Below are 15321 nucleotides of genomic sequence, written 5' to 3' on the forward strand. Positions count from 1 at the left end.
CCATAACAGTGCCATCCACAGATCCCCCATAACAGTGCCATCCACAGATCCCCCATAACAGTGCCATCCACAGGTCCCCCATAACAGTGCCATCCACAGATCCCCCATAACAGCACCATCCACAGGTCCCCCATAACAGTGCCATCCACAGATCCCCCATAACAGTGCCATCCACAGATCCCCCATAACAGTGCCATCCACAGATCCCCCATAACAGTGCCATCCATAGATCCCCCATAACAGTGCCATCCACAGGTCCCCCATAACAGTGCCATCCACAGATCCCCCACATGACAGTGCGTCATCCACAGATCCCCCATAATAGTGTCATGCACAGACCACCATTAATTCAAAGCCCACCAAAAGCACAACATTTGGTTAAAAATATTTTTTTCTTATTTTCCTCCTCAAAAACCTAGGTGCGTCTTATAGTGAAGTTTAATATTTGTATATATATATAGGTCTCACTTGTGTTATTGGGCAACGGGATGTTGGGGGTCAGCAGTCATGAAACTAGGGTTGTTGCGGGTATCGAAATTTCGATACCCAATCGATACTTTTGTCCCGGTATCGATACGATACCGGGATTTCCGTTTTTTCGATACTGGGCTGCGCTTCTGCGCAGTCTAGTATCTCTGAACATGAGCGCGCTGCTATCGGCGCGCTCATGTTCTCTCTCAGCAGCACGGGGAGAAGGAAGCTGTCCTCCCTCCCCCTGTGCTGCTGCCGCTGCCACCAATGAGAAGAGAGGGGCGGAGGAGGGGCGGCAATGAGAAGAGAGGGGCGGAGGAGGGGCGGCAATGAGAAGAGAGGGGCGGAGGAGGGGCGGCAATGAGAAGAGAGGGGCGGAGGAGGGGCGGGCGCACTGCGCCACCAATGATAGGATTACTATCGGAGCGATGGGAGGAGACATCAGCTTCACTAGTGGGCGTTCCTTTTCCCTGCGCTGCGATTGGACAGCGCTACAGCCAGGGAGAAGGAACGCCCACTAGTGAAGCTGATGTCTCCTCCCATCGCTCCGATAGTAATCAGCAGCATGTGGAGCAGGAGAGGAGACAGTAATGGGGCACTGCGGGCGAACGGAGCGGCGCCCAGGACTAAATGGTGAGTGCTGAGACATCGCTGGGCGCCGCTCTGTGTGGCCTAATAGTGAAAGTCTGGACTCATATACAGTAGTCAGTCTTTAACACATACAGGAGGCGGGTGCCGGCAGCAGAATCGCATTGCCGGCACCCTGCCCCTGACAGGGAGCTGCGATCAGCGGCAGTTAACTGCCGCTGATCTGCTAGTACCCGCCTCCTGTATAAAGGGGTAAAATCATTGGTGGTGCAGTGTGCCCCCCCCCCCCCCCCTCAATCCCCACATCCCATTAAAATCATTGGTGGCACAGTGCGCCGGCCCCTCTCAACCCTCCGGTATTAAAATCATTGGTGGCAGTGGCCACAGGGACCTCTCCACTCCCCCTCATTGGTGGCAGTGGCAGCTTCTGATCGGAGCCCCAGCTGTGTAAGCCTGGGGCTCCGATCGGTTACCATGGCAGCCAGGAGGCTACAGAAGCCCTGGTTGCCATGGTAACATCCCTGATGCTGTGTGCACAAAGCACAGAGCAGCAGGGACAGTGTGGAGTCCTATTCACCCTGATAGAGATCTATCAGGGTGAATAGGAAAAGGGATGAAAGATCCCAGGTTCTAGCCCCTAAGGGGGGAAATAGTTATTAAATAAAAAGTGAAAAAAAAAAAAAACACTAAAATATGAAGTATAAATCACCCCCCTTTTCCCAATTTCACATATAAAATATATAAATAAACATATTACATCGCCACGTCAGAAAAGTCCAAACTATTAAAATATAAAAAAAAAATCTAGGTGGTGAATGCCGGAACAGAAAAAATAAAATAAAAACTGCGCGATTCGCCATTTTTAAAAATGAGGAATGCACGTGGCTTTTTTTGTTTATTTTTTTCGCGTGGTATCGAATGGTATCGAGTATCGCAATACTTTTTCATGGTATCGAAACCGAATCAAAAATTTGGTATCGCAACAACTCTACATGAAACAACAATGTTGTTCTATGAAAATGTACGATTTTTTTTATTTTTTTTTGATGCGGCCCACATAAACTTAAATTTTGTTTTTTTGGCCCATGTTAGCCTTTGAGTTTGACATGCTTGGTGTACAGTCTCCATGTAATAACCGGTGTATACAGTGTACAGTCTCCATGTAATAACCGGTGTATACAGTCCCCATGTAATAACCGGTGTATACAGTGTACAGTCCCCATGTAATAACCGGTGTATACAGTCCCCATGTAATAACCGGTGTATACAATGTACAGTCTCCATGTAATAACCGGTGTATACAGTGTACAGTCCCCATGTAATAACCGGTGTATACAGTGTACAGTCCCCATGTAATAACCGGTGTATACAGTGTACAGTCCCCATGTAATAACCGGTGTATACAGTCCCCATGTAATAACCGGTGTATACAGTGTACAGTCCCCATGTAATAACCGGTGTATACAGTCCCCATGTAATAACCGGTGTATACAGTGTACAGTCCCCATGTAATAACCGGTGTATACAATGTACAGTCTCCATGTAATAACCGGTGTATACAGTGTACAGTCCCCATGTAATAACCGGTGTATACAGTCCCCATGTAATAACCGGTGTATACAGTATACAGTCCCCATGTAATAACCGGTGTATACAGTGTACAGTCCCCATGTAATAACCGGTGTATACAGTCCCCATGTAATAACCGGTGTGTACAGTGTACAGTCCCCATGTAATAACCGGTGTATACAGTGTACAGTCCCCATGTAATAACCGGTGTGTACAGTGTACAGTCCCCATGTAATAACCGGTGTGTACAGTGTACAGTCCCCATGTAATAACCGGTGTATACAGTGTACAATCCCCATGTAATAACCGGTGTATACAGTGTACAGTCCCCATGTAATAACCGGTGTATACAGTGTACAGTCCCCATGTAATAACCGGTGTATACAGTGTACAGTCTCCATGTAATAACCGGTGTATACAGTCTCCATGTAATAACCGGTGTATACAGTGTACAGTCCCCATGTAATAACCGGTGTATACAGTGTACAGTCCCCATGTAATAACCGGTGTGTACAGTCCCCATGCAATAACCGGTGTGTACAGTCCCCATGTAATAACCAGTGTATACAGTGTACAGTCTCCATGTAATAACCGGTGTATACAGTCTCCATGTAATAACCGGTGTATACAGTGTACAGTCCCCATGTAATAACCGGTGTACAGTCCCCATGTAATAACCGGTGTATACAGTGTACAGTCTCCATGTAATAACCGGTGTATACAGTGTACAGTCCCCATGTAATAACCGGTGTATACAGTCTCCATGTAATAACCGGTGTATACAGTGTACAGTCTCCATGTAATAACCGGTGTATACAGTGTACAGTCCCCATGTAATAACCGGTGTGTACAGTCCCCATGTAATAACCGGTGTATACAGTGTACAGTCTCCATGTAATAACTGGTGTATACAGTCTCCATGTAATAACCGGTGTATACAGTGTACAGTCCCCATGTAATAACCGGTGTATACAGTGTACAGTCCCCATGTAATAACCGGTGTATACAGTGTACAGTCCCCATGTAATAACCGGTGTATACAGTGTACAGTTCCCATGTAATAACCGGTGTATACAGTGTACAGTCTCCATGTAATAACCGGTGTATACAGTGTACAGTCCCCATGTAATAACCGGTGTATACAGTCCCCATGTAATAACCGGTGTATACAGTGTACAGTCCCAATGTAATAACCGGTGTACAGTCCCCATGTAATAACCGGTGTGTACAGTCCCCATGTAATAACCGGTGTATACAGTGTACAGTCCCCATGTAATAACCGGTGTATACAGTGTACAGTCCCCATGTAATAACCGGTGTATACAGTGTACAGTTCCCATGTAATAACCGGTGTATACAGTGTACAGTCCATGTAATAACCGGTGTATACAGTCCCCATGTAATAACCGGTGTATACAGTGTACAGTCCCAATGTAATAACCGGTGTACAGTCCCCATGTAATAACCGGTGTGTACAGTCCCCATGTAATAACCGGTGTATACAGTGTACAGTCCTCATGTAATAACCGGTGTATACAGTGTACAGTCCTCATGTAATAACCGGTGTGTACAGTGTACAGTCCTCATGTAATAACCGGTGTGTACAGTCCCCATGTAATAACGCACCAATCAGGGCCGCCCTGTCACGCACATGGTGAGTACACAATAGGGGAAGATCCGGCGCTCACTTCCCTCTCCCGCCAGCAGCTGCACCGACACAAGGCAGCAGCCTGAGCCCGCCACCTCTTCCCGCCTCCCGCACCTCCTCCTCCAGCTCCTCACAACCGGAAGTACCCGGCGGAGCGGACAGCGCGCAGCAGTCACCGGGGTTTCTAGTCAGGCAGAGATCTCGGAAGTCCAGGCCGCGGCTCCTCACATGGGTACCGCGCTTTATGTGACCTTATTCTCCCCCCTTTCTTTCTTCTAGCAGGAGTCACGTGGTAGTAGCCTCCCTGTCCCTATGCCCTCTCCTGTCCTCTTCTACCGTCCCGGTAGTGTGCCCGTAGAATGGTGACATGTATAGTGTTTGGGACGAGTGTGTGAATAAAGATTTTGTTGTTGAGGAGCGGCGGCGCTGACCTGCTGCTGTGTCTCCACAGTGCTGTCCTAGAGAAGACATGCCGCTGCTACACCGCAAGCCGTTCGTCCGGAACCCGCCGCCCGCCGACCTGCAGCCCGCGGAGCGCCTCTTCTACTGCCGGGTGACTAACGAGGTCTTCAGGGACTACGAGTAAGACGCCCTCTGTGGCCGCTCTCTTTGTTATGGTGCCGCACACAGCTGCCAGTATGGCTGCTCCCATGTCCCTTACATTACAGATGGCAGTCCTCAGAGTTTGCTGTTTTCTTCCTGTACACTATTGAAATTGTTTGATCTCATGTATGATAAATATCAATATGGGGGCACATGGTGGTCTAAGTCCTCATGCACACGACCGTTGTGTGTTTTGAAAATTGCGCATCCACAAAACGCGGATGGCGTCCGTGTGCGTTCCGCAATTTGCGGAACGGCATGCACAGCCATTAATATAACTGCCTATTCTTGTCCGCAAAAACGCGGACAAGAATAGGACAGGTTGTATTTTTTTGCGGACCACGGAACGGAGTGCTGTCCTCATCTTTTGCGGCCCCATTGAAGTGAATGGTTCCGCATTCCGAGCCGCCAAAACTGCGGTCGTGTGCATGAGGCCTTATGAAACATCACTGTTAGAGATGAGCGAACTTCTGTTTTAAGTTCGGCGTCTAAAGTTCGACTTCCGGTTAGCGGAAGATCCCGATATGGATTCCGAATTCCGTTGTGGTCCGTGGTAGCGGAATCAATAATGGCCATTATTGATTCCGCTACCACGGACCACAACGGAATTCGGAATCCATATCGGGATCCTCCGCTAACCGGAAGTCGAACTTTAGACGCCGAACTTACAACAGAAGTTCGCTCATCTCTAATCACTGTATGTGCAGGTTCCAGGCAGGGGCGGACTGGCCATAAACCCTACAGCAGGGATCAGCGACCTCCGGCACTCCAGCTGTCCTGAGACTACAACTCCCACAGTGCTCTGTTCACTTCTGTGAGAGTTAGAAGAACAGGTGACTCTGGTGTACAGTGTATAAGGGAAGCAGCAAAGTGGAGGAGATTTTAGCAGTTCTCGCCCACGCACTATTGACATTTAGTGTGGAAATTTGCCGCATGTCAGACTTCTGCAGTTCTGTACCACTAATTTTACCCCATTTAGTGTAGCAAAGTGAAAAATCTGTGGGCAGAATTACCGTATTTTTCACCCTGTAAGATGCACCTAGGTTTTAGAGGAGGACAATAAAAAATATATGTATATTTCATTAGACCTCAGGTCAGACCACCAATCGGACCCCCAATGTTAATAAGACCTTGGCTCAGAACCCACTGTGAATGACCCCCACTCAGACCTCAGATAAGAGCCCCATGCCTCTCATCAGCCCCCATGCCACAGTGCACATGAAAAAAATCCACTTGCCTCTCCTGCTCCGGACACCGCTGCTCCTCTCCTCCAGCGCTCTTCCTACCGCCGGCTGTGCTGTGAACTTAGGTGCACATCGTGAGGTCACAGACGCCCCCTGCAGCACAGACGAGGACCAGGAAGCGGTGAGTACAGAGCCTTCACCGCTTCCCGGTCCTCCGGTACAAATGAGCCCTTCCATAATGGAAGCGCTCATTAGTATTCACCCCATAAGACGCCGTGACATTTTCCCCCACTTTTGGGGGAATAAATGCGTCTTAGGGTACTTTAACACTTGCGTTTTTCTTTTCCGGCATAGAGTTCCGTCCTAGGAGCTCTATACTGGAAAAGAACTGATCAGTTTGAACCCCATGCATTCTGAATGGAGAGCATTCCGTTCAGGATGTCTTCAGTTCAGTCTTTTTGACTGTTCAGGACGGAGATAATACCGCAGCATCTTACTAGGGATCGACCGATATTGATTTTTTTAGGGCCGATACCGATAATTTGTGAACTTTCAGGCCGATAGCCGATAATTTATACCGATATTCTGGGAATTTTCATTTTTGAGGGGAAAAAAAATTCCTACACAAATCTGCTGAAAATTAATATGTTTATTGTTAATGTGTATTTTTTTTGTTTATTGTTAATGTGTATTTTTTTTATAAATCTTTTTCATTTATACTTAATATTTTTGTGTTTTTTTTTTTTACTAACTTTTAGCCCCCTTAGGGACTAGAACCCTTGTCCTATTCCCCCTGATAGATCTCTATCAGGGTGAATAGGAGCTCACACTGTCCCTGCTGCTCTGTGCTTTGTGCACACAGCAGCATGGAGCTTACCATGGCAGCCAGGGCTTCAATAGCGTCCTGGCTGCCATGGTAACCGATCGGAGCCCCAGGCTTACACAGCTGGGGCTCCGATCGGAGGAGCAGGGCAGAGGGGATCCTGTGGCCACTGCCACCAATGATTAATACGGGGGGGGGGGGGGGGGGGCACTGCGCCACCAATGATTAATACTAGGGGGCTTGGGGGTGGGGGGCACTGTCCCTACTGCTCTGTGCTTTGTGCACACAGCAGCATGGAGCTTACCATGGCAGCCAGGGCTTCAATAGCGTCCTGGCTGCCATGGTAACCGATCGGAGCCCTAGGCTTACACAGCTGGGGCTCCGATCGGAGGAGCAGGGGAGAGGGGATCCTGTGGCCACTGCCACCAATGATTAATACGGGTGGGGGGGGGCACTGCGCCACCAATGATTAATACTAGGGGGCTTGGGGGTGGGGGGCGCACTGCGCCACCAATGAAGATAACTCTCTCAATCATTCATATACAGGAGGCGGGAGCTGGCTGCAGAATCACATAGCCGGCTCCCGACCTCTATGAGCGGTAGCTGCGATCTGCGGCACCTGAGGGGTTAACTACCGCGGATCGCAGCTATCTCTCATAGAGGTCGGGAGCCGGCTATGTGATTCTGCAGCCAGCTTCCGCCTCCTGTATATGAATGAATGAAAGGCTTATCTTCATTGGTGGAGCGGTGGCCACAGCCCCTCCCCTCCTCTTATGTTCTCTCCTCTCATTGGCGGCAGCAGCATCACAGGGGGAGGAGACACTGCTTCCTTCTCCCCTGTGCTGCGGAGGGAACACAGAGAGCGCTGAGAGCAGCGCGTTCTGTGTTCCCAATACGTTATCGGTATATCGGCAAAATAGATGCCGATACCGATAACGTTCAAAATCCTGAATATCAGCCGATAATATCGGCCAAACCGATAATCGGTCGATCCCTACATCTTACGGTTTTATCTCCGGCCAAAAAACTGAAGACTTGCCTGAATGCCATAGGAATTTATTATTGCCGGATCCGTCCTTCCTGTAAGGGTTGCGCAGACCGAAAAAAAGGTGAAAAAATTAAATGCCGGATCCGTTTTTCTGGATGACACCGGAAAGACTGATCCGGCATTTCAATGCATTTTTCAGACTGATCATGGAATTTTTCAGACTGATCAGGATCCTGATCAGTCTTACTAATGCCGTCAGTTGGCATACGTTTTGCCGGATCCAGCACGCAGTTCCGGCGACGGAACTGCTTGCGGGATCACTCTGCCGCAAGTGTGAAAGTAGCCTTATGGGGCGAAAAATATGGTAGTTGGGGATTCTTCACAGAATGTGTCATTTTACTGGTATGTGTGGGCATTCCCTCAGGGCTTACACACAGGACTGTGATCAGGAAACGTTGTCCATGTGGCAGACGCATCTCCTGGGCCGACCGCGGCTCCCTTGACTTGAACTGGTGTGCTCCAAGAATGGACATGTACATAAATTAGCTGTATAAAATGCCATCTTAGAAAATGTCCCCCACAGTGTGCACCTGATACCACTAGGAACCACATGCTGCATCTATCCTCATCAGTGCTGGGAGACCTTTCCCACCTGTTCGGGCTCTGAAGGAGGCTAGGAGCATATGAGAGCAACACAAACCTGCTATTTACCTCTCCTCAGCCTTGGGCCTCTTGCACGCGAATGTGTGCTGGCTGTGCCTGTGCTGCGGACCACATATTTGCAGTTCGCAATGTGCGGGCACCGAGCATGGCGCAGCCGCATGTGGATCGCGGACCCACTCACTTGAATGGGGTCCGCAATCCGTCCGTTCTGCAAAAAGATGGAACAAGTTAAAAAAAAAATTTTTTTGCGCAACGGAAGCACGGAATGGAACCCCACGAAAGCACTCTGTAGTGCTCACGTGGGGTTCTGTTCTGTACCAGATTTGCGGACCCATTCAAGTGAATGGGTCTGCATTCGTGGTGCGTAATACACACGGCCGGTGCCCTGTGTATTGCAGACCCGCCGTATGTGGGCTGCAATACGGCCACGGGAGCACTACCATCATGTGAAAGAGGCCTTGGTCTTCTGTTTCTTGCCCATGGTGACTGTTGGTGTAGCTCTATCCCGGCTCTAAGCACTTCAATGTGTAAGGTGCCCACAAGCTAGGACCTTCTGCTCATGACCTTACTTCCCGATTCCTGGTAAGCAGTAACTCTCCATGTACAGCCAGAAGCAAAAGATGTTGGACCGTAGATGAATGTCCATTTAAATGTAAAGGGCACTTAAATATTACCATACTGCTCTCCAGAAGAAAAAAAAAATGGTATCACAATTTAAAAAAAATAAAATATTGGGCATTAATAGGGCAAATGACTTGAATTAATTCATTTACTTGCCCAGACCTAGTTCCATTCCTGAATTTGGATTGCAAATGCTGACCATGTAAATGTAGCCTTAAGGCCTCATGCACATGACCGTGTGCCCGCCTTGCTGCAGTCTGCAATGTATGGGCAAAGAACGTGTGCCCGTCGTCTGCGGATGCGGCCTCATTCACTTGAATGGGATCTGTGGCCGCACCGCAAAAAAGTTGTGCTTCCGTGGGCTTCCGATCCGTTCCTCCATTCCACACCACACTGTGTGAAGTGAATGATGGCTGCAACACAGGCACGGCTGGGCAACGTCCGTCTGCAAAAGGCCTACAGAGGATGTCCGGTCCCATAATCAATTTTTTTTTTATGTGGTCCTTTCATGTATGTGCTTTCTTTCCCCCTGTCTAGGCATCAGAGTATCCTGGCAGATCTGGTTATTTTCCTAGTTTCTTGTTTTCTTGAATAGGTAACTTTATTGATAAAGCCTGGCTGCACTGCACAGTGATGAGCCACAGGCTGGCCCCGTCCCTCCACTGTTCAGTCTGCAGGAGCTACACCTACTATAACTCCCGTGGCCGTGTTACTACAGCTATACATGAATCCTGCTGGTCTATTTGTCACTTAGTGTCTGAATCACATCACTGACAGTCCACAGGCTCTTCCCTCACCATCTAGGAGAGCAAGCACATCTGTATCTAATACTATCATATATGATACAGCCTGCTGAGTCTGATGCACAGCCTGTTGTGTGAGGTACTGCCTGCTGAGCTGTGTATCTAATCCCATCTTGTACTATACTGTTTGGTGTGGTGTGTATCTAATCCCATTTTATATGATACTGTCTGGTGTGTATCTAAGCTAATGTCAGATGCTGTCTGGTGTGCCTCTGTATCTAAATCTATCAACTGCGATAAGGTCTTCTGTTCCTGATTCAAAGATTCTCATGGGTGATACTGCCTGCTGAGGTGTGTATCTAATCTTGTATGATACTGCCTGCTGAGGTGTGTATCTAATCTTGTATGATACTGCCTGCTGAGGTGTGTATCTAATCTTGTATGATACTGCCTGCTGAGGTGTGTATCTAATCTTATATGATACTGCCTGCTGAGGTGACTATATAGATCCTCATGCACAAGTTACGCATCTGCTAAATAAGGATATTGTCCGCCTGCGATCTGCACTTTTTTGGCAAACCCATTATCTTCTATGCGGTTGAGGTCTGCATTTTGAGGACCAAAACTGACATATGGATGTGGAAAACACATGGACGTCATCAGTGCGCTTTCTGTATCCATATGTCAGCCAGCTGGAATCGTTTCCGCAGATGTGAAAGCAGTCTTAGCTGGCTTCAGACAGCCATTCCTATTACCAGTGGCAAAAAACAGATGTATCTGGATGTTTGTTGTTCAGGTGCGTCCATTTTTTGTTTTCTGGACCTATGTACTGAATGAATGAGTCTTGGATGGAAAGCGGTGAAGAACGGAACAAGTGACAAGTTTCTCTGCGCACACCAATTCTCCATGAAAACAACTTGTGTGAATTGCATCATTTACTGGTCTCGTCTGTGTACAGTCTTGAAAGTCGTGTTGTATTTAAAGGGTTTCTGTCACTCCAATTTTCGCTATTAAACAGGCTGACATTATAGATGTGAAAATGCTGGCCCCGTCTGCCGTATAAATCTTGCTCCTGCACCGTCCCATTCAGTATTCGGCGCAGGCGCAGTGAGAAAGCCGGCGGGACGGCGCAGGCGCGAGATTTCGGGCTCTTTCACACTTGCGTTGTTTTGTTCCGGCATAGAGTTCCGTCGTTGGGGCTCTATGCCGGAAGAATCCTGATCAGGATTATCCCCATGCATTCTGAATGGAGAGAAATCCGTTCAGGATGCATCAGGATGTCTTCAGTTCCGGAACGGAACGTTTTTTGGCCGGAGAAAATACCGCAGCATGCTGCGCTTTTTGCTCCGGCCAAAAATCCTGAACACTTGCCGCAAGGCCGGATCCGGAATTAATGCCCATTAAAAAGGCATTAATCCGGATCCGGCCTTAAGCTAAACGTCGTTTCGGCGCATTACCGGATCCGACGTTTAGCTTTTTCTGAATGGTTACCATGGCTGCCGGGACGCTAAAGTCCTGTTTGCCATGGTAAAGTGTAGTGGGGAGCGGGGGGAGCAGTATACTTACCGTCCGTGCGGCTCCCGGGGCGCTTCAGAGTGACGTCAGGGCGCCCCACGCGCATGGATGACGTGATCGCATGGATCGCGTCATTCTGGAGCGCCCCGGGAGCCGCACGGACGGTAAGTATACTGCTCCCACTACTTCTATTGCAACCAGGACTTTAATAGCATCCTGGCTGCCATAGTAACACTGAACGCATTTTGAAGACGGATCCGTCTTCAAATGCTTTCAGTTCACTTGCGGTGTTACGGATCCGGCGGGCACTTCCGGCAAATGGAGTGCACGACGGATCCGGACAACGCAAGTGTGAAAGAGGCCTTACACGGCAGACGGGGCCAGCAGGAGAACCAACGCTGGCCTGGCCCTGTCAATCAAGACAGAAGAGCGTAGAAATGAGGTGGGCGAACGGAGCCTCTAGGTCCTAGAGGCTCATTTGCATATAATAAAAGTTAAAATTACACAAAAACAGGGGCATACTTAAATAAAAGAAAAGCAGAGTTAAATTCAGGTTTCATTTTCACATCTATAATGTCAGACTGTTTAATAGCGGAAATTGGGGTGACAGAAACCCTTTAACACACCTTCCTTGTGTCTGCTTTTTCTGAACTCTGTGAGTCTTGTACACGCATCAGGCTTGGGCTACACAACGACATGTGTCGCGCCACAATTTTTTTAATGATAATGGAGTCGCACTGTGACACTACAGTCGCAAACAATCCATTCAAGTTTGATTCTTGTTGGACTGTTGCGTCACCATCGACTATCATTCTAAAGAGTTGTGCGACACAATGTAGGTGTACCCTTGTCACTGTGTGGCCCTAGCCTTAGTCCCTTGTGTTTTTCCTTCGGCCATGTTTTTGCTCTTTTGTTTTCAGCTGCTTTTGTGTCAGATGGACAGATTTCCCCGACTGCTGCTTTCTTTTAGACGGAGAGACATGCAAGGCGTTGTAGCTTAGTTGTGTTGAGAAAAGCAACAGAATGCAAAAAGCTTGCGTGTAATTAGAGACTGTTGTGCAGACGGCAGTCATTGTTTGTGCTGCTTTCCTGTGCGTTTCATGTTTTTATTCGTTTTTTGCTGTTTGAAGATTAATAAAGGAACTAGGCAATTATTGGTGTTTTAAATTATTCTTGGGTTTAGGTAAAGTCCACAAACGAGTAAAACTAGTTTCACAGTTTTTTTCTCTCTTGCATTGTGTGCAGGACCATGGTGTAGGAAGGTTGTTTTTGTTTTATTTATTTTTATTTTTTTGTCAAAAATGGGTCTGGAACCCAGATTGGTGGAGTGGGGAAACATTACCACGGAAGGATTTGCGGATTGTTTCTTTTCCTTGAGCTGGGTATCTATTCTCTTTTTGAAGTTAAGAACATACAGGGTGAATATACACCTCTAAGTGTGCATGCAGCATAGCCGCGCCATTAACTGCAGATATACATACAATACATATTTGCAGTTGCAAGTCAGTGGAAAAATCCCCAAAATGTCTAGTATTGCCTTTTAGAGCCTGAGAGCATGTGAAAACCCCACACTTTTTCTTATGGATCCTTAGCCACAGTCTCTGTGTACTGAGGAATGGTATATTCCCTACTTAGCCTTACTTGGCTAGCATTCCTTCTTAAAGGGGTTGTCGCACGAAAAATATTCTACAGTTTTCAAACCAGCATCTGGATCTGAATACTTTTGTAATTGTATGTAATTAAAAATGTAGCATAGCCACTGAGTTATTTAAAGGGCTTCTGTCACCCCCCTAAAGTCATTACTATTTTTTTTGGCTACTTAAAATCCTTATACTGCGATATATCAATATATAATGCTCTTACTCATTTTCGTTCAGTAGTTTCTTTAAAAAACTGACTTTTATAATATGTAAATTACCTCTCCTCCGCATGTTGATTGACAGGGCCAGCGAACTTGCTCGTCCTCTGGCTGGCCCTGTCTGCGTTCAAATTCTCGCGCCTGCGCCGTACCGGTCTTTAGTCGACGCAGGCGCACTGAGAGGAGGACGCTCGCTCGGCCGCTCCATCCTCAATGCGCCGATGACGTCACATCTACACCCGGCGCAGGCGCACTGAGGAAGGAGCGGCGAGCGAGCGTCCTCTCAGCGCGCCTGCGCCGACTGAAGACTGGTACGGCGCAGGCGCGAGAATTTGAACGCAGACAGGGCCAGCCAGAGGACGAGCAAGTTCGCTCGCCCTGTCAATCAACATGAGGAGGGGACATCTTTATGAAAGGAGGATGCGGCTGCTACCAGCAAGTAACCGCCCTACTTCCTGTTAGAGAGGTAATTTACATATTATAAAAGTCAGTTTTTTAAAGAAACTACTGAACGAAAATGAGTAAGAGCATTATATATTGATATATCGCAGTATAAGGATTTTAAGTAGCCCAAAAAAATATATATGACTTTAGGGGGGTGACAGAAGCCCTTTAATAAAATGTATCTGTATAGCGCCACCTGCGGTTTTGCTATTTTTCTTATTTCTTTATCTGGCTCCCTGACATGGCCGCACATGCTCAGTTTCATCCTTCAACTGCCTCCTGAGCTCTGATAGGTGGAGCAGAGACACTGCGCCACCAATGATAATTAACGTTTATTATAGAAAACACAGATAATGCAGCAGCACAGTTAGACCGGGTGTACCGGGTGCAAAATCCCCACAGAGGTCGGCTCTTCCTCCACGAAGTATATCAAACGAATGATGAGGCAGCACTTCCAGTATAGCGTAAACGGGTGAGGACCCCAAATTTATTAAAGCGACGTTTCGGCCTGCTCAATGAGGCCTTTCTCAAGCTACATAACAGTGCAAATCACAAGGTATATATACCCACAATCCAATACAAATCAATTACAAAATGTGGTAGGGCGTATCTCTAATCTGGTCACATGATCATTAACCATATCTTCACATGACAAAGTGCATAGTAAACATTCTCATATAGAAAGCATCAAAATTACATACGTGATCAAAGTAATATCAAGTTAATTCATAAAAAATTCATATAAATACAATTACTGTGCCTCCATTACACTTAGATAGGATATGTCTATCCTTTCCATACGTAATTAACAAATACAGCCGGCGGCAGAAACACATTGCTGGCACTCGACCTCTGACAGGGCGCTCCGATCAGTGGCAGTTAAAATGGTTCTGAAGTTTGTTTGAACTGATGATCTATCCTCTGGATAGATCGGCACCTGATCGGCAGGGGTCCGACACCCGGGGCCCCCGCTGATCAGCTGTTTGAGAAGGCAGCGGGGCTCCAGCAGCGCCGCGGCCTTCTCACTGTGTACCGCTGGCCTGGTGACGTCACGACTAGTATCAACTGGCCTGGGGGCGGGGCTAAGCTCCGTTCACTTGAATGGAGATTAGCCCAGGCCAGTTCATACTAGTCGTGACGTCACTGGCCCCAGCGGTAAACAGTGAGAAGGCCGCGGTGCTGCTGGAGCCCCGCTGCCTTCTCAAACAGCTGATCGGCGTGGGTCCTTATGATCTATCCAGAGGATAGATCATCAGTTAAAACAAACTGTTAAAACTGTAGAACTCCTTTAACTCCTCAGGTGCCGCGGATCGCAGCGCCCTGTCAGAGGCAGGGTGCCGGAAATGTGTTTCTGCCGCCGCCTGCATTTGTTTTTTTGTTTTTTTAATCAGATAATTTTTATTTGACTTTTTTGAAAATCTCAAAAATACAGAGAAAGAGAAAATATTCTGCACAGTATACATGTAGCAGTTGATGACAGTAGTACCATAGCATTACATGATCGGACAAAAGTTACTTCCATGAGTACACCATGTATCATCAAGCATAGTATAGGATGTACATAAGATCAAGTAATCTAGTTACACAGTATTCCTTGTACAAA

The 15321-nt window shown here is 47.5% G+C and overlaps 1 protein-coding gene across 2 annotated transcripts in view; it reads left to right on the forward strand.

Annotated features, from left to right (window-relative positions):
• The first annotated feature begins 4312 nt into the window (after positions 1-4312).
• Positions 4313-15321, forward strand: part of BAZ1A (bromodomain adjacent to zinc finger domain 1A) — a 120932-nt gene continuing 109923 nt past the window's right edge. The window contains exons 1-2 of one of the 2 annotated variants that reach the window (XM_040412561.1): positions 4313-4508; positions 4728-4858. In XM_040412561.1, coding sequence (XP_040268495.1) covers positions 4746-4858 — 113 coding nt within the window. In that variant the 5' untranslated portion in view covers positions 4313-4508; positions 4728-4745. The remainder of the gene's footprint in view (positions 4509-4727; positions 4859-15321) is intronic. The other variant, XM_040412560.1, reaches the window with a different exon arrangement.

This window comes from Bufo bufo, chromosome 11 (assembly GCF_905171765.1).
Source record: "Bufo bufo chromosome 11, aBufBuf1.1, whole genome shotgun sequence".
NCBI classification, from domain to species: domain Eukaryota; kingdom Metazoa; phylum Chordata; class Amphibia; order Anura; family Bufonidae; genus Bufo; species Bufo bufo.